General features: G+C 42.1%; 1 protein-coding gene across 1 annotated transcript; it reads right to left on the reverse strand.

Annotated features, from left to right (window-relative positions):
- Window positions 1-853: 853 nt before the first annotated feature.
- hes2.1 (hes family bHLH transcription factor 2, tandem duplicate 1) lies at window positions 854-21,611 on the reverse strand (the record flags this gene model as incomplete). Its single annotated transcript, XM_080534349.1, has 7 exons — window positions 854-1,170; window positions 1,280-1,364; window positions 1,476-1,571; window positions 1,690-1,808; window positions 20,856-21,110; window positions 21,236-21,419; window positions 21,522-21,611. 7 exons carry the CDS (start codon window positions 21,609-21,611, stop codon window positions 854-856), a joined length of 1,146 nt encoding a protein of 381 aa, XP_080390475.1.
- Window positions 21,612-26,548: the final 4,937 nt, after the last annotated feature.

Raw genomic sequence — 26,548 nt, forward strand, 5'->3', positions numbered from 1 at the left:
TAACGCTTGCTTGGTCATATTCCCAATCAGCTATGTTCTTCTTCAACCGAAACATTTGTCCATATATGGTCATGTCGTTTAGGGTTTTTTTATCCGTATATGGTCCTATATATTTATTATTTGGGGTAACCGTTGGTGGTTGCACCTTAATCACACGTAATTACGCACGTGCGTAATAATACAATTTCGAACTGAAATGGCATGGTAGTTGCGCTCGTCATGCATGATGCAAACATGTAGCCTAGTCATCATACCAACAAAGGCAGTAACAGTCTTGTTTGAATTGAATAAAAAGAACAATGAAACAAAACATGATATAGCATGGTATTACAGCTTTTATTACAGATTAATGTAACTATGTACAATGCTCAATAGAAATAATAAAGATTAAAATAAATCCCTAAAACAGAGACTTTGTATTGCAAGTAGCATAATAAATAACACAGTGTGTTTACATAATGTTTATCTGCACAGACCCAGGATACTGAAGTCATAAGTGCAAAAGTACATATAATAACCCTTTGGGTCTTACTGGGGCGTTTTTCTATGGCCCTTTAACATTCAACCCCCATTGAGGACTAAATATATCAAAATACAATACATGCAGATCTTTTAAAAATACGACTGTCTTCAAACATGTCAATTTACAGGACAACAGACACGTGCGTAATTACTTTAGTATATAATACTTAACTAACAAGATTTAACGATGAATTGTAGCTTTTCATCAAGAGAATAACATAATGAATCTCTAAAGTCGTATTAAATATGTACAAGAGATGTTTCTCCAACATGTTCATATCATATTTTACATTGACGTTATGGCGAATCATCCTGTTGAGGATTCTTGAATCTACCAGGGTCTCCACATAACATTGACAGCTTGTGGTACTGGCTGGGGTCGGTCGGGAAGCAGACTGTTTGAGTGGGCCTCGTTTCTGGAGCCAACGTGGGCTTTGAGGCTCATGAGTCTTTGTTGAATCTGTGGAAACGCCCTGGAGCTCTGAGCGCAACAGTTCTGACAGGATTGGGCAACGGATTTGGACATCGACTGCTGGATGAAGTCGTTTACCCGCTGGCAGGCATCTTTGTCGAGGTTCGTTTTGGGGAGCAGTGCGGAGACGCGCTGGAGGCATGCTTTATAGCCTTCTTTGTAGTTGTCTGATGAACCTAGTAAAGAGTAAACATTTATTAGTTTTTTTCATTCAATTGGGTTATGTAAGGAGTTACAGCCAAACACGAAAGCAAATGTAAAGATCAGAACAAGAGGGAAACTCACTTTTATTGTTAGCGGGGATTTCACTGAGGAATCTCACTGTCATCTCGAGGATATCAGCTTTTTCAAGCTTCGAGTACCGAGAATTCTGGAGAGAAAAAGAAAACGGGGAAATGGTTAGACAACTGTGCACATAGCTTCAAATATACAGCGTGTTCACCTTATATAAACGCTGAACCGAGGGTTATTTAGAACTTACATCTTTGCCAGTGAGTGGAAGTATGAGAGTCTTCAGGTGGCTGAGGCTCTCGTTGATACGGGCGCGTCTTTTCTTTTCCATCAAAGGTTTCATTGTCTGAAAAGAAGATAAAACACAACATTTAGAATCTTTCCATTGCAAATCTCTATAAAAATCATAATTCATATTAATACAGGCCAACACAATACGTTTCGGTAGCCATGTAGCCCCTCACCTTTCTCAGTTCCAGCGCCTCCTTTCTCTTGGCCACAGTTAGCCTTGGAGCGAAGATTTGGGTCGTTTCGGAGTTTATACTGGGAGTCATTTCTAGTCTCGTGCGGGAAGTAGTGTTTTCTGATGGGAGTCTTGGAGACGATGTGTTTCCACTACCACGAGCCGCGGTATTTATCCACGGCTAGAGCGTCGGGCCTGTGCGTCACAGCCACGCCCCCAAGCTACAGCGAAATCCTTTTACTGGGGGTCTTTGCGTTTGAAACAACACAAGAGTACCGTATTGCAACGATAACCATCTGTTTCTTCGTTTAACCCAAGCCTAACAACTGTGATGCATTTCTAAGCTTTGATTATATGAAGTTTGCGAAGGTCCAGTCTGCGTAATTTTATAAGATGTGCTTTTTTTGGTGACCTGATCGTCTGACTATTCTTAATTTCATTTATTTCACTTGAAAATCTCTAACAAAGAGAAGTGTTGATGAATAATATTGTTATTTTTTTACATTGTATGATATCTAGCCTATAGTTTTCCAACTACAAAGCAGTTCTAAACCAATGCGTAATGACGCATTAGGTTAACTAAAGTTCCTCGAAAAGCATATGGGCCTACTACAATATAAACGTGCAGGGACAGAATTGAGAAACTTTTCATTTTCCACTATTGTCTACTACTTTATGTGATTACAGTGTAAAAGTATGTGTACCTAATGTTGCCTTATGCTCGGGCACTTTAGATTAATATGGTTAGAAACGCCAGTTGGATATACGTTTAACAAATATAGCCTTTAGACACTTATGTTTTGTAAATGTCATAAAATGTATTTGTTTATTGCGAGACATTGTTTTTGCATGCGTCATGGGTAAATATAGGTGGATGGGCAATCGGTTGAGGAGTGATGGAGGGGGAACGGAATATGCATGAGTCTATTTCCATGACATAGACAGATACCCAAGCCACGCTACATCCAAATAACATCTGCTTGTAAATTCGATCAACAATAGTTGTTTTGTGTGTGTGACGTCTATTCCATAATGGGGTCTGTCCTCACCTGTAGCCTGCTTGTGCCATTTGGGGACGCGGGACTCGCGAGGCGCACGATTGGTTGGATGGAACAAAAACAATGCAAACATGTAAATGAGATTGAGCCACATTCGATGGATGAATTGCAATCAATGTATTTGTTTGTTTTAAGTCTACATTATATGTATTTGAATTGCCTACACAATCATACAAACATCACGTTAAGCTTCTGTGATGTTTGATTCATCCGATGAAGAAATGCAGAATGCAGAAATGCTCAATTATTACTTTTTGTACATAATAGTTTAAATAGTGCTTACCGCGTACACCTATAACGACCTATCAAACTCTGTGGCTCTCATGGGAACCACGCGCGCAGCACGCGCCACGGGAACCAGATGGGCGTCTGTTACCGACCCCTAACCCCCTCCTCTCCACCGTCCCCCTCCTCCTCTCACCCTCCCACCAACGAACCCCTACCCCACCCTGCCCTCCCGTGTCTACACTCCCATCCCAGGTCACACTATAGGATGAATCCCGCTCTCGACTCTTTTCCCATTACGTTTATGACCACGATGCATGTATTCCAAACAATGCTGGCGTCGGTACCCCATCTTCATGCGTCACCAATCCATGGGGCTTTTACGCTCTGTCCATGATTAAACACTGCTGGGATGCCAACAGAGATTTCTCCCCCTCTTTCTGGATGCACTCTAATATACAATAGTCTGGTTTGGCTTGACTTGAATAATTTATACAGCGTCCAAGCTATGTTTTCCATGCAATGCATGTTTATCAATAATGGTGCTTATGTGCTTTTAAGCTGTTGACGATGCATGCTTTGTTAGTGAACGAACAATAAGGTTAGCTGTATGATATCAAACAACTATTCGTTGAATGTATTCTGTATAGCTTGTCCGTGATTGTTCAAATATGTAGTATCAAATGTATGCGCACTTGGCTTGGCACATGATTGTAAACTTTGCTGTGCAATCAAATAAATAATCGAACCGCTTCCAAGATAACCATCGATGTAATTCTCTGTAGTAAATGAATGTTTTAATGATGCAGTCGACCCAACGCCGTGTAACAAAGCGAAGCCCTGACATTGATATGCGCACTTGCTGCACGTGCCCCCGTCAGCCCCGCGGGACCTTCAATTAACACGCTGGTCTGAGAATTCAGAACTTTTCCATTTAGTGCTTACGGTTAGAGTCCCCCTTTGTCCTCCCAGTGAGTTCGGCGTGGGTAACCCATCTGTGCATGTCGGATGGACAGGGACCCATTGTCTGTGAATGTTCCGATACGTGGGAATTAAAAGTTATCCTTCTGGGGTGGGGGAGGTTGTCAGTCGAGGAGCTGGGAGCATTTATGAGTTTGCTCAAGATACTTATTTTTGTCGTCGCGCGACTGGCGTTCCCTTTAGCAAGACAAACGGTATTTTACTATGGTTCATCTATAGGCTTACGAAACCATGTCTGAGTAAAAGACAATAATCAAAGACAGTGTACATCCAACCAGCTTCATAGATTCCGATTGCTCTGATAGCCTCCTCCAAAATATGGATGGTAGCTAATGTAGTTCATATTTAGCATTTCTGTGATGTTTTATTTACACTGCGATCATTTATGCCAACTGATTGATATTATCCATTGATATTATTATTATACTATGTTTCTCTCTATATTACATGAGTTAATGGTGTACCCACAGGACAGCAGGCTACGCCTTCCCAAGTTCCCAATTGCGTGTCATGGTTTGACATCCTCCCCGCACCTTAACCACAATTAGTTGATACTGAATACTACATTAACCAGTTTTCAGAGTGAGGCGCTGTGGAGCCCCGCAGTTACTTCTCGCAGACTGCATGAAGCAGCAAGTGCCTTCGTTGTGGTAGGCACTTTTTTGTGAAGCATTTAAATAAATAAATAAAATTTAAAAAGGCTCTACATTCTAAACGTTTAGATTTGAATTACTATGAGGTTGAAGTAGAGATTCTCAGCTTTTATTTTATGGTATTTATGTACATTGGTTTCACCATCCAGAAATGATAACACTGTTTATGCATAGTTCCACTATTTTTATAGGCTACCCAAATGTAATGGGACAATTGGCATGATAGGTATTTCTAGCAAGTCAGGTGTGTTTCGTCACATTTGTGCAGGCATAAGAGAGCTGTCAATGTGTAGTATTGATTCTAGGCTTTGGATGTTCTATTGGTGTCTGTCAACATGAGGACTAAAGAGGTGTCAATGAAAGATTGACACAAACAAAGATTGCAAGAAAACCCCCAAAACAACTGTCCCACAGACCAGGAGGTAGGTGTGAATCTGTCAGAGACTAGCATCTGCAGAATATGTCACCAGCTACAGAGGCTTCACTGCCAGGTGTGAACCACTAGTTATCCTCAAAAGGATCAGGTTTTTAGGTCAGGTTACCGTTTACTAAAAAGTACATCAAAAGCATGCAGAGGTCTGGAAAAAGATAAGATGAATATTATTATGACTCAGAGTGATTGCAAGAGGAAAGTTTGGAGAAAAACGGATCTGCCCAAGATGTACAGCATACCACTTTATTCATTTTTTTTACTCAATGTGTTTTTTATTTAGTTTTCAGAGAGTACGCAACAGACATAAGCACACAGACAAAACAGCGAAAACAAGAACAAAACAAAACAAAAACAGAATCAAAAATAATAATAGTTCACAGAGTACTTCTCATATAATACAACGCCATTTTTAAGAAGTAAGAGGCATTGTTAGACGTTCCACGTAAGAAATGAAAGGCTGCCACACTGCACTAAACCTCCCAGTTAGCATACCACTTTATTTGTGAAACATGGTGCAGGGGGTGTTAGGTTTGGGCATGTATAGCTGCCACTAGAACTTGCTAACTTGTCTTAATTGATGATCACAAGCAAATGCCTTCAAATTCATTGGATGGCGCTACATCATACAGTAAAATAATGACCCAAAAATATATTACCATAGCAACTTTTTATAGCCAAAGCGTGGAAAGGTCTTGACTGGTCAGTCAATCTTCAGATCCAGTTGAACATGCATTTTACTTTTTGAGGCAACAAGACCTCAAAACAAGCAACAACTGAAGATGGCTGCAGGTAGGCCTGGCAAAGCATCACCAGAGAAGTGATGAATGGGTCACAGACATCGGGCAGTTATTGCATGCACAGGATTGTCCACCAAATACTAAGCATGAGTGCTTAATTTGGACATTTGATGAATCTGTCCCATTACATTACGGTACCCTGAAATGGGGGGACTGCATAAAAAGTGGTGTCATTTCTGAATGGTAAAACCAGTATGTACACAAATACCATAAAATAAAAGCAGAGAATCTCTACTTAATCTCACTTTAACCTCAAAGTAATTACACAGGGCACTCTATATCATTGTCAATGATGTTACTCATTCCATGAAAGTAGGGGCAGTTCAGATACAACCATAGAATTAGAATGTTATACTGTATAAGCGTGACAAACAAGGATATGTAAAACTCACTATGTCAGTGTCACTACTATGTCTGTCATTTTAGATGATCATGCATGTGACTTTAATCTCAGAAGTGTCACTGTGTATAGTTACGTTACATCAACATGATTCTATGTGACCTGACATCAAGGGTGGTGTCAGCTTAACTGGAAGTGACATAGGAAAACTGAATTATGCATACAAGAGATGCAAATCTGTTTTTTCTTCATAAACCTTAAACATATATATTTTATATATATATATATATATATATATATATATATATATATATATATATATATATATACTAACACACACACACACACACACACCACCATACTGTCTCTTTTCATTGTGTTTGGAAATAGGAATTCAAGCCTCATAGGAAACAGATTCTTCATAAAGGTCATAGACTGAAATGTTGACACAATAAATAAGCAGAGGTAACAATGCAGGAGCATTTCAAACGTGCACATACATGATGAGTAATGTAATGAGTAACCCTTTAATTCATTAAACGATTTCACCTCTGGTCTGTGATATAGCACACCACGGCCCTTCACCGTTGAGGAATCAAGAACCAACATAGCAAACAGTTTGCCTTTGAATATGACTTTAATGAAAGATAATTGAAATTGCAATTAGTGTGATGAAAATAGAATAGAATGTAAAGGGAAAAAGTATTTTTATGGGGTAAAAAATAGAGGGTATGGAGGTGTGTGGGTATGAAGGTTTTATTGGGATAGTATAGTGGAGCGGTAATTCTAGTGGTAGTAGGTTGTGGATTTCCAGAATTACCTCTGCGTTGAAATATCTGAAACAGAAAAACTGTCTTATCATTTGTGTAGATAAAATATAAATTACTTTGAGGTCATTTGAGAAGCCAATACAATCATGCTAGCAGATAATGGAGGGCATACATGTATTTTGTTTCCCTTTATGGAAAGCCCTCTGCATGTGCTGTCTTGCAAACTCCATTCTCCTTCTCATTCCTGTTTCTCTCCTCCTCTGACCATTTCATCAGCTCCATCATCCTCTCTTTCACTCGTTTCACCTCCATGTCTTTCTCCTCCAGGATTCTCTCTCTCTCGCGCGACCTATCCTCTTCATCACCTCCATCTCTTTTCTCACCCATTCAATATCCTTTTCTTTCTCTTTCTCAATCTTCTCCCTCTCTCTCTCCATCTCTGTTGTCTTGATTATTTGAATCTCCTCTCTCATTGTTTCGATCTCCTTCTCACTCATTTTAATCTCTCTTCTCTCTTCTTTACCTCCTTCTCTCTCTCCTGCACCACCATCTCTCCCTCATTCTCTCTCTTCTTCATCTAATTTCTTGCTCTTTCCATCTCCCACTGAACCTCTCCTCCATGTCCTTCAGCTTCTCCTTCTTTGCATTGCTGTGCTCCTTCTCCTTCTGCAGAAGGCTTTGGGCTTCCTCTGCCCTTTTCACTCTCTTCTCCATCTCCCTCTTCCAAACCTTTTTCTCTGCCCTTCTTTCTTTTGCCACTCTGGCCTTCTCTGACATGTACCTGGCCTGTGCTTCCTCTATCACCCTCTTCCAAACGTCTTGCTCTGCCTTTCTTTCGTTTGCCACTCTGGCCCTCTCTCTCTCATATACCTGGCCTGTCTGTCTGTCCTCTCTGGGTGTGGGGTGTAAACTGGGAGAGCTGGCGGACCTGCTGCCTCCAACATCAGGGCTGCCTGGGCCTCTTTGCATTCCTGTGGACATACAGTGAACATACTACAGGTGCGGTCTCTAAAATGTCTCTATCAATGTATTTGGCAACCCTTGTCTTTTCTGAGAATAAAACCATTCAGTTGGAGTTAACAGACACAATGACAGATAGGGATTGTGGTAGATAACTAAAAGTTATACGGCTTTCCCTCGTAAAGAGATTGCAGTCCCTCACAAGGTTCCCTTTCACAAAAGGGGCTCTCTAGTTTTGCCTTTAAAATAGGTCTACATGCACCTTTTATTCATCATATTCGGCACGATTTATGTTGGGAATCATGTAGGCCTTTACAGGAAGTAATTGTAGGCCCTTTGCAAAGTCAACTTACATGAAAATGTTCTGTCAATTAAGACCTAATAGTGCCAACTACCTTTGTTTATAGATACCTGAAAACATCAAATTAACATTATGATATTGTTTTGTCAATCATCTTTTTCTAAATGGATGATTTTGCACACATTGCCACATTTCTCTCAGCAATTGAGCACGTCCCTTTTCACCTTTTAGACTGAAAGCTGCTCTTTCACTGACCAACAGCAGTTTTTGAATTGAATTGTTTTTGACTTGATATTGGAATAAAACTGTGTCTGCTGAGTTGGATGTTAGTTAGTCCTCTTCACCCCGTTGAGGGGCATAGGGCGTCCACCAGAGCTCTCCATCTCACTCTCTTTTGGGCCTGGGCCTTTGTTTCTTGCCAGCTCACCCCGATGTTCTTCAGGTCTTGGAGTGTGGAACGTCTCCAGGTGTTTTTCGGCCTTCCAGCTTTCCTCTTCCCCTGCGGGTTTCAGATTCAGATTCAGATTCAGATAACGTTTATTGCCACTATGCATTACACATATAGGAATTTGCTTCGTCACCACAGCAAGTGCGTTTATACTTTTTTCACATGTCAAAAAACAGGACAACACAACAACAACAACAACACAGGACAGACAACAGTGCATTGGATAGTGCGGTGTAAAGTGCTGTGCAGAGTTTTTACAGTGAGTCCAGTTCAGTCCTGGGCAGACTTGGGGGCGGGGGGGAGGGGGAAGCCAGAGTCATTTATCAGCCTGGCGGCTGAGGGGTAGAAGCTGAGCCTGTGGCGGGCCTTCAGTGCCTTAGGCAGCCGCAACCTTCTTCCAGAGGGAAGCAGGGTGAGGAGGCCGTGGCCGGGGTGGAAGGGGTCTGCCATGATCTTCCTTGCCCTCCTCAGAGCCCTGGTGTCATGCAGGGAGTTGAGGGAGGGCAAGGGACAGCCGATCACCCTCTCTGCTGAACGTAGCACCCGCTGCAACTTGGCCTTGTCCTTGGTCGTTGCAGCAGGGAACCAGGTGATGATGGAGTGGGTGAGGATGGACTCTATGATGGCCGTGTAGAACTGGACCATCATGGACCTCGGCAGCCTGAGTTTCCTCAGCTGCCGGAGGAAGAACATCCTCTTCTGGGCCTTCTTTGTGAGGGCCTCTGTGTTCTGCTCCCACTTTAGGTCCCGGGAGATGGTCATGCCTAGAAAGCGGCATGACTCCACGGAGGCCACCGGGGTACCTCCCAGCGTGATGGGAGGGGGCAGGGCTGCTTTCCTTCGGAAGTCCACCACCATCTCCACTGTTTTCAGAGCATTTAGCTCCAGGTTGTTTAAACTGCACCAGCTCTGCAGCCCCTCGATCTCACCCCTGTAGGCAGATTCGTCCCCCCCGGAGATGAGGCCCACCAGGGTGGTGTCGTCTGCAAACTTCAGGAGCTTGACCGAGGGGTGGTGGGAGACACAGCTGTTGGTGTAAAGGGAGAATAGTGCTGGAGACAGGACGCAGCCCTGCGGGGAGCCCGTGCTGGTGGACCTGGAGCTGGAAATGCTCTTCCCCAGCTTCACCCGCTGAGACCTGTCAGTCAGGAAGTCCGTGATCCGCCTGCAGGTGGAGACCGGCACCTGCAGCAGGGATAGCTGGTGCTCCAGGATGTGTGGGAGTTGTAGTCCAAGGCCTGTCTAGTGATGTTGTTGGAGTCCTTCCTAAGGGTGTGCCCTATCCAGCTCCACTTTCTCCTTTTGATGGTGGTAGCTATGCTGTCCTGGTTTGTTATTCTCCACAGCTCTTCATTTGTGATTCTGATGGGCCACCACAGCTTGAGGATGTACCGCAGGCATTTGTTGACAAACACCTGGATCTTGCTTGTGAGGCCCTCGGTGGTCCTCCACGTTTCAGAGCCGTAGAGCAGGACAGTCTTCACATTGGTATTGAAAAACCGTAGCTTTGTGTTGTTGGAGAGTTGCTTGGACAGCCAGATGGGCCTGAGTATATTGAAGGCTACTTGTGCTTTGCTGATGCGTGCTACTATGTCCCTGTCTGCTCCTCCATCCCTGCTGATGTTGCTCCCTAGGTATGTGAATTGGATGCTGAGTTGGATGAATTACTTCTAAAAAAATATCTATCAAGAAAGGGTAGCCTATTGAGGGTATTTTTTGCAGGAGGAAATGTTTTAATTGTAGGCTACTTTCACTGGACGATATCATACGAATACCATGTTGTCACCTACGGGTGATGTTGCGCCCCTACTTGTGTGAATTGGTGACCATTATTTAATGTATGACTGATCAGTTAACGGGACGGGTAGTGCTTATTTGATTCATTGTCAGTCTTGCTTCTTACAGCTTCGCGCTTGAAGGCAGTTCACGGATTTGAGGTAGGTTGAAAAGATTAGATTATTATATTATTTGATTATGGCAGGAGGGGGTCTGGTTGAAGCCCACAGATCGCGTCGCTCACTGGCCCGCTCAGCGCAAAGAGCGACCGACCCACCGGGAATTCTCCCGGTGCGCCAGCAGCCATTTGGCACAACCCTTCACCCCCTCACAACATTTAGGCAGCACCCACTCGCCACGTCCCTGGATATTTGGGCCACGTATTGGGGCAATTTAATGTAAAGTATTCCCACCAGTTTTTCATTGTGTTGAAATGTAATTGAATATAATAAATATTATTTCCACTAATGAGCATAGCACATTACAAATGACAATCAGCAACGGCTATTTGGTAACTGGTGGTTCAAGTGACCAAGGTGACTTAAGAACTTAATTTATGTCATTGTTAGCAGCGTCGTCAAGACAACAGCATTATGATGTCATGGCAGACCTCAGTCAGCCATTGCCTGCAAAGGATTCTCGACAAAGAATTAAAAGTTAACATTGTATTTATGATTATGTTAATTTGTCCAATTACATTTGAGCCCCTGAAAATAGGGAACTGTGTCTAAAAATGGTTGCAATTCCTAAACATTTCATATAATATTTTTGTTCCTTGAATTAAAGCTGAAAGTCTTTTCAAATCCATTGTGGTGATGTACAGAGCCAAAATGATAGAAATTGTGTCACTGTCCAAATATTTCTGGACCTGATTTGATATGTTTATTTGAGAAGGGACAGTGCAAGTTAATGAACAAACTCCATGTATTACAATGTAATTACGAGAAAGCTTGTAAACAAGCCAGATTAAAGCCAAGGCTAGATTCCATCTGTTATCCCTTAGAGGATGTTTCCTGGAAACATAATACATATAAAAACATACAAACATTTAATTAAGACAGCAAAGACACTAGTACTAATAATAGCAATGAATCAGAAAATATGGTACTAGCTATAGCAAAAAAGTACGGACCATGTTGCATATTGAGGGAAAATACATGTATGCAACAAATCACTATAACATTTTAATACATAATACAGTATATAATACATACATGAATATTACAGTAATTAATTCACTGCTATCCATGAAACATACTGCTCAACTATTAATGTGTGCAGGTTTGGTTTGTCACCAGCCATTCCTTTATTTTAAAGGTGCTGAGTGTGCTGAGCTCCACCCTGGCCCTGAACAGCGGCGTGCCACCGGGCTGTGTGCTGAGCCCTCTACTCTACTCCCTCTTCACCTACAACTGCGTAACGATGCATGGCTCTAACACCGTGAACAAGTTTGCAGTTGTGGTAGGCCTGATAAGTAACAATGATGAGCCGACCTACCGGGAAGAGGTCCAGCAACTGGCGGTGTGGTGTGCCAACAACAACCTGGCCCTCAACACCAGTAAGACCAAGGAGATCATTGTGGACTTCAGGAAAACTATAGGGGCTGCATGGTACACCCCCCCCCCCATCTACATCAATGAGATGGAGGTGGACTGTGTCCCCTGCTTCAAGTTCCTGGGTATCCACATCTCCGAGGACCTCTCTTGGACCCTCAACTCCTCTTCTCCTCTAACCAGCACCAGCAGCGCCTATACTTCCTGAGGAGATTCTGGCCAACTTCTAGAAACCACTGCACCATTGACAGCATCCTCACCAACTGCATCACAGTGTGGTATGGCAACTGTACTGTGTCCAACCGGATGGCCCTGCAACGAGTGGTGAAAAACACCCAGCGCATCATTGGCACCAACTCCCTACCATCGAGTCCTTCCAGACAGACAGGTGTCTGCAGAGAGCGGTAAGCATCATCAAGGACACCTTGCAGCCCCGGCCTGTTTGATCCCCTACCATCTATAGAGACTCAAGAAGTACAGGATCCTCAGGTCACTGTCACACCATCTACCTCTAGGTAGTAGGGATGCTCCGATTTATCGGCCACCGATTTAAATCGGCCGATTTCACTCCAAATGACTCGATCGGTGATCGGCAAAAATGGCCGATCGCAAAAACCGATTTTTTTTTTTTTTTTTTTCTTTTCTTTCTGGGGAAGACAGATAACTGAACAGAAAACATAGGAGGACGTAACAGTATGTAAACCATGAAGGCCACGTTTATGATGTCTTTTATACAGCCATATCGACTGACTTGGGCTTCAGGCCCTAACTGGGTGATAGGCCAGACTTTTACTATGCCATAAAAATGGGTCTGCGTTTGCTTGGTGCCTAATGGATCAAAACTTTTGTCTAAAAAGCAAAAAATATGTAGGCTATCCAGTCAGTAGGCCTACAGTTATGTATTTTTTTAAAAATCGGTATCGTTATCGGTATCGGTTGATCTTGAGGAAAAAAATCGGTGATCGGTATCGGCCCCAAAAATCCAGATCGGAGCATCCCTACTAGGTAGTCCCTTTCCCTCTCTTTCTCTCTCTTTCTCTCTCTCTCTCTCTCTCTCTCTCTCTCTCTCTCTCTCTCTCTCTCTCTCTCTCTCTCTCTCTCTCTCTCTCTCACTAATTACAGGAGTGGAGTCAGGTGCGCAGGAGTCAGGTGACCGGCTGTTCCTCATTACCACATCTTTAGCCTTCCATGAATAGCTGGTCCAGCCTTCACCACTGCCAGATCGTAACTTCAGTCTAACTCTTAAGTCGCGCTTCCAATTGCCATTAATATTATTCTGCTCCGTCAGTTATCCTGAGTTCTTACCCTGTTCTCCCTTTGCCCACAGTATTCCTGCCTGACTCCAGCCTGCCTGTCTGCCCCACCTGCCTGTCTGCTGGCCCTGTCTACATTCCTGCCTCACCTACCTACTGCCTCACCTGCCCGTCTGTCCTGCCTGCCTGCCTGCCTGCCCTCTCTACCTGCTTGTACTGCCCTGCCTGTCTGCCTGTCTGCCTGTCTGCCGTGCCTGCCCTCACTACCTGCCTGCCCTGCCTGCTGACCCTCCTATCCTGCTTCACCATAGGAGCTCTGTCCCCATTCCCCGAAATCAATAAATACACCCAGCCTTGGGTTTTACTTTCCATCTGCCTCTTGTCTGTGTTATGCATTTGGGTTCTCTAGTCTGACCGTCACACACACTCTGATGAACAACCCTCCCCCCACACTCACACACTCTGTTGAACAATACCTGACTCCCAGTATCCCCCCCTCCCAACGTTTGTTGAAAATCAACCACACACTCGCTAGTCAAGCCAAAATATTCCAGTGCAATGGATTTGGTGAGTAATCCCTACTACTACCTAGTAACAATAACACTATAACTATAACACTACTTTACATTGTTAGCAGGCTCACAAAACAAGCTGTGTTAGTTGCCTAGCGAGTGTGTAATTGATTTTCAACAACGTTGACATTTATTCACATATTCCTGAATAAAAGTCTGAACATTTGGTCGGTTGCCAACTTGTTCCCAGTTTCACCAGCTGCCATCACATTTTTGCACATTTGCACATACCTCTTTTTTGATATTTCAAATTTCCAAACTGTACCTATCACTTATCACTATAATGTTTTGCTCTATATCACTATTTGCACTTCTGGTTAGATAAACTGCATTATCTGGTACTTGTACTCTGCAATGACAATAAAGTTGAATCTAATTTACTCTAATAACCACCACTGCCACACATACAATAGCCTCTGGAATAATACAGTTATAACACTGGCAGATAATAGTGCTTGTACAACTATATGATCATATATACTGTATATCATTTTGCTATATTTGTGGGACTCATTTTAGTGTTGTTTAGTTTAGCTTTCTGGAGGGCTCACCCACTTTTTTCCCAATTCCATGTTTGAAATGTCAGTCTTCATATTGTACCCTACACCCCAACTCAGGCAGTCTCTTCGCATGCAAATAGGGCGAGAAGCTGTAACGCTCACCAACGCCGGGACAAATAGAACTCTTATCTATTCCTAACATGTATAATAACACAATTCATCCCCAAGCGACGCTATGTATGGATTAACATCTGCTTGTGAGTCACAATCAACATGTTTTCAAAGTCCTCTTTATGACCAAAGACGTTTACCTGTGGCGAGACCCACATACAGGATTGAGAGGGCCTGAACGGCCTGAAAAACTGTAGAAAAAGTTCCACTGCAACTATATATAGCAATCTGAATGTGCATTTTACAGCAAATAAAGCCAAATCAAAGTTGAATTCAGTTATCAAAAGATTATTTCGAATGCAGAACTAGTTGGCGAGTCTAGGATTTGACTCAGAAAATAGATGTTTGCATGTTAATAGGCCGACCTTTTTCATTAAAATGAACTTGAATATTGTTTGTTCTTCTTGTATGGTATTTCACGCAGTAGCACGTATGGACCAATAGGCCTACTCATTATCCCCGCGTTGAATGAAGACGCTGTGAGACTCACGTGCTCGCACGCGCCAGGACAGATGGTCGTCTGGTGACGGACGGGAGCTGCAGCCTACACGTCTCTCGCCACAGCACCGCACCAATTTCAGAAGAACACCCCTCCTTAATAGTTATGGTGTTTTGTTCACCTATTCCATGCGTTTGAAATACCTCTGACCCATCGTGTACTGTACCCCATAATAGCCTATATACCGCAACCCATGTTACGTCTATGGAAGCATATAGCTGACTAAATTCAAATGCTAATGCAATATGAGATTGCAATTGCATGTTCCACTTTTGCATGCATTCTTTCAGACAATATTCAAATTCAAATGCAATTCTACTGATTTGCATTTGCATGTACCTGATGTGCACATTCGCTGTCAATATTAAAAGTATAATGCAAAGCCATTTGACATTTAATTTTCAAAGTCATGCGCTGCTTTGTAGCTGACAAAATTCAAAAGTTCATTCTAATGTGCAAATGACTATGCAATCCCAAAATAGCATATTCATTTGCCACTTTTGCCTGCGTTATTTGAGTCAATATTCAAATTGTAATGCAATAATGTGATACGCAATTGCATTTACATGTTCTAGGAAACACATCCGCTTTACAGCTGACAAAATTCAAACTCTATGCAATTCAAACGCATCCGGGTACTTTGCTCTCCCGTCATGTCCACGCCAGTGGTGTAGTCTACGTGATACGCGGGACTACGGCGTATACCCACTAGGAACGGCCAAGGATTTGCGTATATCCACTTAAAAATGCGCGAGGATACGTATACCCACTTAAAAATGCGCCAGGAGCTCACTGAAAAGGGTGGACAGGATTTGCTTGGAAATTTGGTGAGAGCTGTGTCAGAGACTGTGTTGGCTGAGACAGATGCTGTATTCAGAACAGCATACTATCTTGCAAAGATGAACCGACCTTTCACTGACCATGATGATCTCATTGAGCTTCAGGAAAAAAATGGTGTCAACATGGGTACTAGTCTGCACTCAAGGTACAGTTCCACAAAAATTGTGGAACATATAGCAAAAGAGATGCAGAAAAAAAAAATCACAGTCTTGTGTCATCTTCCAGCAAGTTGTCTGTTCTCATTGACGAGGCTACATCTCTCAGCCACAAATCTGCCATGATTGTCAGCCTGAAAGCCTCAGTAGATGGAGCTACTCCTGAATTTTTGTTCCTGGAGCTGGTTGAGCTGGAGAGCCAAAGGGCAGAGGGCATAGAAGAAGCTCTACTGAGCTGTTTGGACATTGCAGGCTTCAGTGAAGAGTGGCTTCAAAAGAACTGGGTCTCATTTATTTATGATGGAGCAAGTGTCATGTTAGGCAAGAAGTCTGGTGTGGCAACCAGGCTGACTGCAAGGTACCCTAACCTCTTCACGTGGCACTGCATGAACCACCGTTTGGAACTGGCTGTATCTGATGCTGTGGATGAGGTTCAGGCAATCAACCACTTCAAAGCGTTCATGGAGAAGATCCACAATCTCTACAGTCAGTCTAATAAAAATTCACGGGAGCTTCTGGAAGCAGCACAAGAAGTGGGCTCACAAGTCCTGAAAATTGGCAGAGTTTTAAGTACACGATGGGTGGCCAGCAGCTTCCGTTCTGTACAGGCTGTGTGGAGGTCGTATGAAGCACTCAACAGGCACTTTGAAAATGCTGCAGAAGACCAAACAAGAAACAGCAAAGAGAGACAAACTTACAGAGGCCTGGCACGTCGTATGCAAAGCAAGGAATTCCTGTGTGACCTTGGACTCATGTATGATGCACTGTCTGAACTTGCAACCCTATCTCAGCAACTCCAGGCCCATTCAACCACACTCTTGAGAGCAAACCAGCTTCTGAAGCGCACCATCAGAGTGCTGGCAACATTCAAAGACACCCCAGGAGAGAAAACAGAGGAGGCACTGACAGCACTGGGTTTGGGACATTTGGGATCAGTTCCCCTGGAGTCAAATGCAAAGCTCACACCAATCAATGCAAAGCAGTTCCTCCAAAGTCTGATCAACAACATGGAGAAGCGCCTCTCATTTGAAGGTGAAATGCTTCTTGATCTCAATGTTCTGGATACAGGAAACTGGCCATCAACACCTGGCATACGGCATGGTGAGACACAGGTAAAGCGACTGTGCAGGCGGTTCAATCTTTGTGAAGCGCAAGCAGTTAATGGTATGAGAGATTTCCTTGAGCACCCAGACAGTGAGCCTGAAAGCCTAAAGCCACTCATACGATGCATGCAGACCATCCCTTGCAGCACTGCCGAATGTGAAAGGGGCTTCAGTCTCATGAACAATATATGCACGGACAAGAGATCTACACTGTTGTTGTCCAATGTCAGTCATTTGATGATGATCAGCATCAATGGGCCCCCTGTAAGACTTTTTGAGCCAAGGAAGTACATCACAACATGGTTGAGAAGCCATCGTTCTGCCACACAAGCAAGGAGGCAATGCAAACCTCAGATGGCCGAGTACAAGCATATTTGGAAAGCTTTGTAGACTACCAGGCTGTTTGTTTTTTTCTTATTTGAAGCGTTTGACTTGTAGCAGTTCTTGTAGCAGTTCTTGTGGCAGTTCTTGTAGCAGTTCTTGTGGCAGTTCTTGTAACAGTTCTTTCTTTCTTGCATTTAAGCTGAGAGTACATAGTGATGGTGATTAACACTAAACAGTAGAAAATCAGTCCACCCCCCTGCTGTAAATGCCATTGGTTGTTAAAGTCTTGTTTTGTTTATAATAAATTGAAATGTTTGTAAACACATAACCAGTCGTTCAGAATGCTCTCATATATGTGTAGATGCATACTGTATGCATAAGTGAGTATGGTGGTGCTTATGGGGTGTCGCTACGGGACGGGTGTCGCTCCAGGACACGTCGCTCTGGGATGGGTGAGCATGAAGCTGGGAGGGAAAAATCACAGTATACCCACTAGAAAAAACTAGACTACACCACTGGTCCACGCCCCTTTTTGGGTGATAGATGTGTAGAAGTTTGACTGGCGGTCAATGGAAATTTCTGGTCTTTGCTACTTTAATCCGATAAAATAAGAAAACCGTAGTGCTTTTTAGATATTAGGAGCCCAAATCCGATGGCCAGTTAGGCAAACTATTATATAGTGTCGTTGCCGATCAATGATCGACGTCGTTATATAGAGAAAATTAATGAAATAGGGGTTGATTCATCAGAGCAGTCATACGTCATCTCCCTGCCGTGTAAATCCCCAGATGAGAGTGTTACATTAGTTTTCTTAAGATAGGATAATGAATAAATCTGTTCAATGGGCATTTGCCTACTGTTAATCAGTGCCTACTGTTAATCAGTATTTAGCCTGTATGGTGTATGAAGATGTTATAGCTAGCTAGCTATTTATCATGAACATAATTAACAGCAAGCTAGATCCAAAACTAGGGCCGGTGGAGGAGGGCAAGTGTCACATTGGACAGACTACCAAAACAGAAAAATAAAGTATCTTAACGACAGCAAAAGTGATGGATGTCAGAAATAGCCTACATTACCTGGAGATTCAATAAGGTACTTTTATATGACAGGATATGGGTTAGGGTTATATGACACCTGTAGCGAGATAGATAGATAGATAGATAGATAGATAGATAGATAGATAGATAGATAGATAGATAGATAGATAGATAGATAGATATATAGATAGATAGATAGATAGATAGATGGATAGAGCCAAAAGTAAAAAGTCGCTGAGAGACGCAACCAGGGTCTGGGCTGGTAATTGTAAAACGCGCCAAACAATCCGCTGAGATGAAAAGTACGTTTTAGAGCATTTATTGAATAGAACAATCAAACTTGGCGACGTACAAAAATAATCCATAAGCGATCAAAACCAGAAAAATAACAAACAATGCGTATAGAATATAGAATAGAATAGACTTTATTGTCCTTGTACAGTTGCCTAATGACATTGTAGTGGTTCTTCTGAAGGTGCAAAAACGGAAAAACATATTCACATATTCACAAACATATACACATAACATATCACAAATATTACACACTAGACAAATTAAAAAGCGAAAATGCTATAAAACAAGCTAAGAGACAATGAGGTCCGTGGTGTCAAGTGCAAATAAAGACAACAATATTAAGAAAATAAAAACAACTATAAAAGCAAGCTAAAAGACATGAGGTCAGTGGTTCATCTGCGTCATATGCGTATAATGCGGTTAACAAAAATACATCGCTCCCCTCTCTCTCCACTACCGCCATGCAAGGTGCGCAGGTGCTTAAATTACCTTTGCAATATCACCCCCCATAACCATATGACTTCTCAATACGGTGATCAAGGCAATAAACAAACAAGTAAACTCACAATAAACCAGCCTGTTATACTAAATACCCCCTAAATCATATTCATGCCTCCTACGATCATTGATCGGCAACGACACTATATAATAGTTTGCCTAACTGGCCATCGGATTTGGGCTCCTAATATCTAAAAAGCACTACGGTTTTCTTATTTTATCGGATTAAAGTAGCAAAGACCAGAAATTTCCATTGACCGCCAGTCAAACTTCTCCACTTCTATCACCCAAAAAGGGGCGTGGACATGACGGGAGAGCAAAGTACCCGGATGCGTTTGAATTGCATATAGTTTGAATTTTGTCAGCTGTAAAGCGGATGTGTTTCCTAGAACATGTAAATGCAATTGCGTATCACATTATTGCATTACAATTTGAATATTGACTCAAATAACGCAGGCAAAAGTGGCAAATGAATATGCTATTTTGGGATTGCATAGTCATTTGCACATTAGAATGAACTTTTGAATTTTGTCAGCTACAAAGCAGCGCATGACTTTGAAAATTAAATGTCAAATGGCTTTGCATTATACTTTTAATATTGACAGCGAATGTGCACATCAGGTACATGAAAATGAAAATGCAAATCATTAGAATTGCATTTGAATTTGAATATTGTCTGAAAGAATGCATGCAAAAGTGGAACATGCAATTGCAATCTCATATTGCATTAGCATTTGAATTAGGTCAGCTATATGCTTCCATATACGTCATCCCGCGCAAATGCCACAGCCGTTATGAACGCCCTATAGGACGAATGCTATAGCCTAGCACTTTTCTGGCAAAAACAAATTATATTCGTATAGCATTATACCAATGTATGATGCACTTATGTTGATGTGTTCAGGCGACTTGCTTATAGATGCACGGTGCACTCTAAGACGAAAATGTAGGCTAATATCTTACATTTGTGATAGCAGCACTATATTTGATTTGTGTAGCCTATATGTGTGATGTTTGCAAATCAAAAAGTGCATACAAATTATTTGAGGGGATACAAACAACAGCAAAAAACATTTTCAAATATAAATAAGCTTTATTGTAACTGTATTTTCAATGACAAAACCTGTTAAGTAGGGTATCACTTGTCAAGGAGGTTTATTCAACCTGTTATTCAATAATAATTTAGGCCTACTATAACACACAGTGTTTACAGACTACTTTTTGCACAGACGAAAAAACTTAAGTCAATGGTGCAAACCTCAAACAAAATAACCCTTGGGGTTTTACAAATGTGTTATATATTTGAAACCCCAAAGAGGATTGCATTTCACAATGTTCATAGAATTTACGTTCATTAAGATCTGTGTGCTCATATGCCCTTTCTGTCAAGTACATTATCAGCCAAATTCTGAATCATATCTCCAACATTTCTTTCAGTTAATCTCTAAGGCGTTACATCAGCGGTTACACCAGTTTTCTTCTGAAGTGTAAAACAAATAAATAATATACATATTAAGATAAATAACAAGCAATGTAACGGGACTGGTTATCTAATCTACCAGGGTCTCCACATATTAGCATTGACAGCTTGTGGCACTGGCTGGGGTCGGCTGGGAAGCGGGCCGCTGCTGTAGCTTGAGTGGGTCTCTTTTCTGGAGCCAACGTGGGCTTTGAGGCTCATGAGTCTCTGTTGAATCCCCGTCCTGGAGCTCTGAGCGCAACAGTTCTCACAGGATGGGGCAGCGGACGCAGCCATGGACTGCTGGATGAAGTCGTTTACCCGCTGGCAGGCTTCTTTGTCCATGTTCGTTTTGGGGAGCAGTGCGGAGACACGCTGGAGGCATGCTTTATAGCCTTCTTTGTAACTGTCTGAAGAGCCTGAAGGATGATGAGAACATGTATTAATTTAATGACGCTAATTTGACATTTAGAACAGCAGTATAGGCTATAGGATATTAATAAAATAACACATCGCATGAGATAACTTCAGAGACATGACTCACCTTTGCCAGGGGTTGAAGGGAGATCTCGGAGGTATCGGACGGTCATCTCAAGAATATCGGCTTTCTCTAGCTTGGAGTACCGAGCGTTGTCTTTGCCGACAAGAGGAAGAATCAGTGTCTTCAGGTGACTTAGGCTGTCATTAATTCGTGCGCGCCTTTTCTTTTCCAACAAAGGTTTGAGAGTCTGAAAGAAACGTAAATCGGTCATTAGTCACTCGTAAAGTTCATGAATAGGCTAAGTGCTAAATTAAATTAGAAAAAAAAAACATTCGACATCGTTTCTTACCTTTCTCATTTCGTTTGCTTCTTTCCTCTGGGCCACAGTGGACCTCGAAGGGAAAGGCTGATTTGCCTCGGGAGTGATGCTGGGAGTCATTGCGTTTACGAGTAGTGTTTTTAGTTTTGCAGAAGAGATGTGCTCTTTACAAGGCTGAGAGCTGAAGTGTACTGAGGAGCGGGAGGACTCCGCTATTTATCCAAGTCCCGCGCGTCGAGGGGGAGGGACCTCGGTCTATTGTGTTAAAGTTTGACGCAGAGGCCAATGCCTTTGGGACAGTGATGCGCTCCTAACGACCATCTGGTCATGGCATGAGACCTGGCTGCTACCAATGGCATGTAGGCCTACCACTGGCGTTGCATTCATATAATATGATATTTAATGTATACTATTGCATGAGGCATGTCCCTCTCAATTATTTTATTACATGAATTCTATTCAAATGTTTGATCCTGAAGTAGGCTATTTCTCCAATAAAAAGTAAACTAAAGCTATACACTCTCTATGTGATATTATTGAAATAACCTACACATATTAACATTATCATGGTTCATTTTGTTGCATTTCCTATTAATTTACAAAGATGTTTATTTAAATCAACAATTCACATTTTACAGTAGGCCTAAAGATTGGAACTGTAATGCCTGGGTAATGCCTTACAGCAGTAAAGAAGAATTTAATAACATGTCTAATTGACATGCTTTGTTTTCAAAGTAGATGTGGACCTATAACATTTGTTGTTATTGTTTACTAAAGTCTTAGTTCAGACTCGGAAAACATTGTCTGACTGAGAGGCTATTGCTGTAGTAATTTATTTCTAGAACGTAATAATCAGATCCCCAAGCCACGCTATGTATGGATTAGCATCTAGTGAGTCCACATCAACATCTTTTCAATGCACTCTGTCTGAACAAGGACAACAAAGTGATCTGGTAAAAGTCAAACGGTAAAGTCCCACGTGATAGGGGGAGGGAAGGGGATGCGCCAAAGACGGGGATCCAGCAGTATACACGTGTAACACGTAAATAACTAGGCTATGTCACCTTAAATAAAGCAAATACGTTCAGTTTGCATGATATTATACGTTAATATTTCGGATATAACAGGATTTGACGCAAAAGGTGGATCTAGGCCAAGGCATAGTATACTTAGGCCTATATGTTTCCAAATTACATTAAACAATAACAGTTTTGTTGTTCAAATAATACTTTTTTTTTTATTCAGTACATTATGTGATATTTATATCATAGTGTGTCGGTAAGGTGCTCTCAATTGCTCTGAGCTGCAACGAGTTGCCGCTACACTCACGCGCTCGGCACGCGCCAAGGATGCGCAACAGATGGGCATCTAGCGCGCCCCACCCCCCAGTTCTCTAACCACAGAAGCGGACGTGTTGCGGTTGCTCGGAATCCACCACGAACCCATGCTTGGTCTTGATATAATGCTCTATCATCTATCTGTTTGGACTGCAAAACTAGCGTCAGTAGCCTGTATCCCATCTGCATGATGAGGAGTGGGGGTAGGGATTGTGGGTGAAGCTAGCGCAGATTCAAGGACCCCAATTGAAATAAGCCAGTGGCTTTCTTGGGTTTTTATCCTGTTAGTTGACCTTGTATGTAATATGTACATTCATGTACCTACTTCTGCAAATCTTCTAATAAAGTTTTCAATCAATCAATCAATCAATCAATTCGTTTATGCATTCGATTTAGTAATGCTGCTGGAGTTGAGGCTCTTAAAACTTCTGCACACAGTTGTGCAGTAATATATAGTGAATTTCGTTTATGATGCTAAACAACATAATGTCACTTATCATTCAGTTTCTGTAGGCTAACACGCTTTTGCACGCGTCCTGTTGCCCCATGGGGCCCCAATTAACTGCCACGAAGTCCAGTCTGGGAACAGGGCTTTTCGAGATCAGACACACAAAAAAATCCTAGAGCGCTTTCGGTTAGGACCCTCTTTGTCCATATTTTGGCGTGGGTATCCCATCTGTGCAAGCTGAATGGACAGTAGGCTTTGTTGAGGAATATAGAAATGTGGAAATTCAAAGGTTCTGCCGGCCACATATGGGAAAGGGAGATGCTGCACATCTGCATGACTGGATGTTATGTGGGGTCGTAACAGTATGTCAGAACAGAGGACCGTTGAACTGTTTAGTTTTCACATTCAATTTCCAAAAACAATTTTGGTCACAAATCATATATAAAACGGTGCAGCGTGATAGTTTGACAATGCACAATATGATATCCTCTTATAATGAATTAGGTTATAGACTCTAGTTACACCAATATGTGGAACATCTTTTAAAATATATATATATATATTCAGGGTTCATCCTATCCGCTCCCCGCTCACCTTTCGTGAACACGGCATGAGACCGACACGAGCCAACATCTCAGATGGGGTCAAATCAATCAAGACTCGTGAAGCGTGAAGTCGAACGTCGAGCGTGCCTGTATTACAGATACAGTATATTCGTAAATCGCAACTAAATACATTAAAATAAAACTTATGATAATGTTGTCATAGATCTGAGACATTGACAAATTAAAAGTTGTTTTAAAACATGCGGAAGAGTGATATTTCAAATGTCCCAATATTTAAATAATTGTACGACATTTGACAAATGTTTAATATTTCCCAATAGGCCTGTTTGCAATAACATAAAACGCATCTAACGACTTCATATTGACGGAGTCGTCGTTGTACATAATGATGGTCCTACTCGTATTCAAGTGGTACAGTCATAAAGTGGACGATTCGAGTGCATAGCTTTAGCCCCCACCGCATGATGTCAGATTTAGATGGCTTCCCAAGCCAAAATATAGGCTACGCTGAAACCATCACATATCCCTATGGCGAGTTGGTGGCGTCTAAAACAAGCTGAATCCATCACTTATCCCTAAATGGCTTGTTGGTGGCGTCTAAAAGAAGCAAACAAAGAAGCATAAGGCATGGCATCTTGAGGTAATAGGAAGCCAGAAATCAAACAAAAGCACTATATGACATACATGACTTACAGTAGGCCTACTGTAATGTAAATATGCTCTTAAAAGGACATACTTAATTGGATTTGCTTCCAATTATTCATTACTTACTTTCCATGCAATTAAGGTTGTTAGGAATTTGATTTGCAGCTCATAACAAACTATTATCACATCACATACATAACTATTCATAATAGATCAAATCACAATGGGAAAAAATATCAATGCATCTCTAAACCTATATACTGAACGTGAAGCTGAGAAGAGTACCCTCATTTGGTCCTGAGGCTCAGTCCACTTACCTCAGCCCAAATAACAACAAATTAAAAACAAAATGACATGACCAATTGGGAAATGCAAACACAAAGCAAAATGCAGCGCTAGTTGACCCAAAAAAGACATTATGTACGCAATGGTGAACTATCTGACCGTAGTGGCTGGTCAAAAACAAAGAAAAACCTTGACAACACAGACAATACAGACCACACAGCACAGACCCAGTGAGCACAGTCTGGCTATTGAAAGGCAGACATAAAAACATGGGAAATAAGTTGTGCAATCACTGCAACCCCAATGAAACAGAGACATGATGAATTGATGTATTGTTATTATTAAAACATGACATAATTTCTGAATTTCAGCTTTTTACATTATGGCATCATGCCAATAAAGCAACTTTGAAGCCCACTGAATATTGTGAGCCTTTTCTTACAATCCTGTCAGACATAAGGAGGTTCATTGCTAATATAGGTTAGATTCCCTTCCTTGTTATAACACCTTTGTGTGATAAATGTGGGAAAATGTTTACAAGACATTCACAAGTCTTTGTATTTTCTGTTTTATTACACATTCTCCTTCATTTATCTATCCATCTAGTCAATTGAGCGTTGTGGCACCAATTTCACACTTAGGTTGTGCTCAGATTTGAATGTCTACTGTAAATTAAACTGAGAAGCAGAATGTAGAACAACATGTGCAATGGAAATCCCTGTCTGCCTGAGCAATGGTTCAAATGGTTCAAACCCAAGTTCCTCGAGTCCTCTATACAATGTTCTCCTCAAATGGTAAATGGACAGCGCCTTTTTTGCTGCTCCAAAGCTTTCCAAGGCCTCTCATTCACTCATTCACACGCATTCACACACGCATTCACACACCAATGGCGGCAAGCTGCCATGCAAGGCAACGGCCCGCTCACTGGGAGCAATTTTGGGAGTGTCTTGTCCAAGGACACTTCGACATGTGGCCAGCCGGGGCTCGAACTGCTGATCTGCCAACCTTGTGTTCATTAGACCGCGACTCTACCTCCTGCGCCACAGCCGCCCCATACAAAGCCGCCTCAACAAAGCACAGACGACACCATGGCTCCAGGGGGTTCCTCAAGTCTCTGGGAGGCCACATCACTGTGCAACGGTACTTAAGACATATACGTCAACATATCTCTATCTATATAATCTGTATATAATCGGTCTCTGAGGTTGGAGATATAGGAGAGTCTAAGGTTGGGCTTTGGTCTATGATTGAAGATGATGTAAGGTTGAGTTTAGGGTTGAAATAAAGATACAGGCTAGGTTTAGTGTTATGGTTTGGTTTATGGTAGAAGATGAGGTATGACTGGGTTAGGATTAATAGAGACCAAGGATCAGGTTGGGCCTCTAGATAATTTTGGGTCTAAGGTTGAAGATGGTATAATATGCTTAGAATTAGGATTGAAGAAATGGAGGCAATAGGTTGCATTACAGATAAGGTGGAGATACTGTAATGGTTGAGCAACAGAGAGAGGTGGGTCTGAGATGGAAGATGAGGGTGACAGTAGAAGAGAAGTTTTAGGATTCAGATTGGTTCTCTGGAGTAGAGGAAATTCTACAGACTAAAAACCCATGAATAATAAACGCACCGAGCAGGGGGGTAGCACAAAGGACATATTATGAATTGTGTTGGACATATTGGACATATTGGACATATTGAAGGGGAGATGTGCACCTCTTGGATTTTGAAACTCAACCCAGGTTGGTGTGGCTATTGCGTACACTGTAAGGAGGTGACGGT

Source organism: Nansenia antarctica, assembly GCF_963989245.1.
Source record: "Nansenia antarctica genome assembly, chromosome: 6".
NCBI lineage: Eukaryota > Metazoa > Chordata > Actinopteri > Argentiniformes > Microstomatidae > Nansenia > Nansenia antarctica.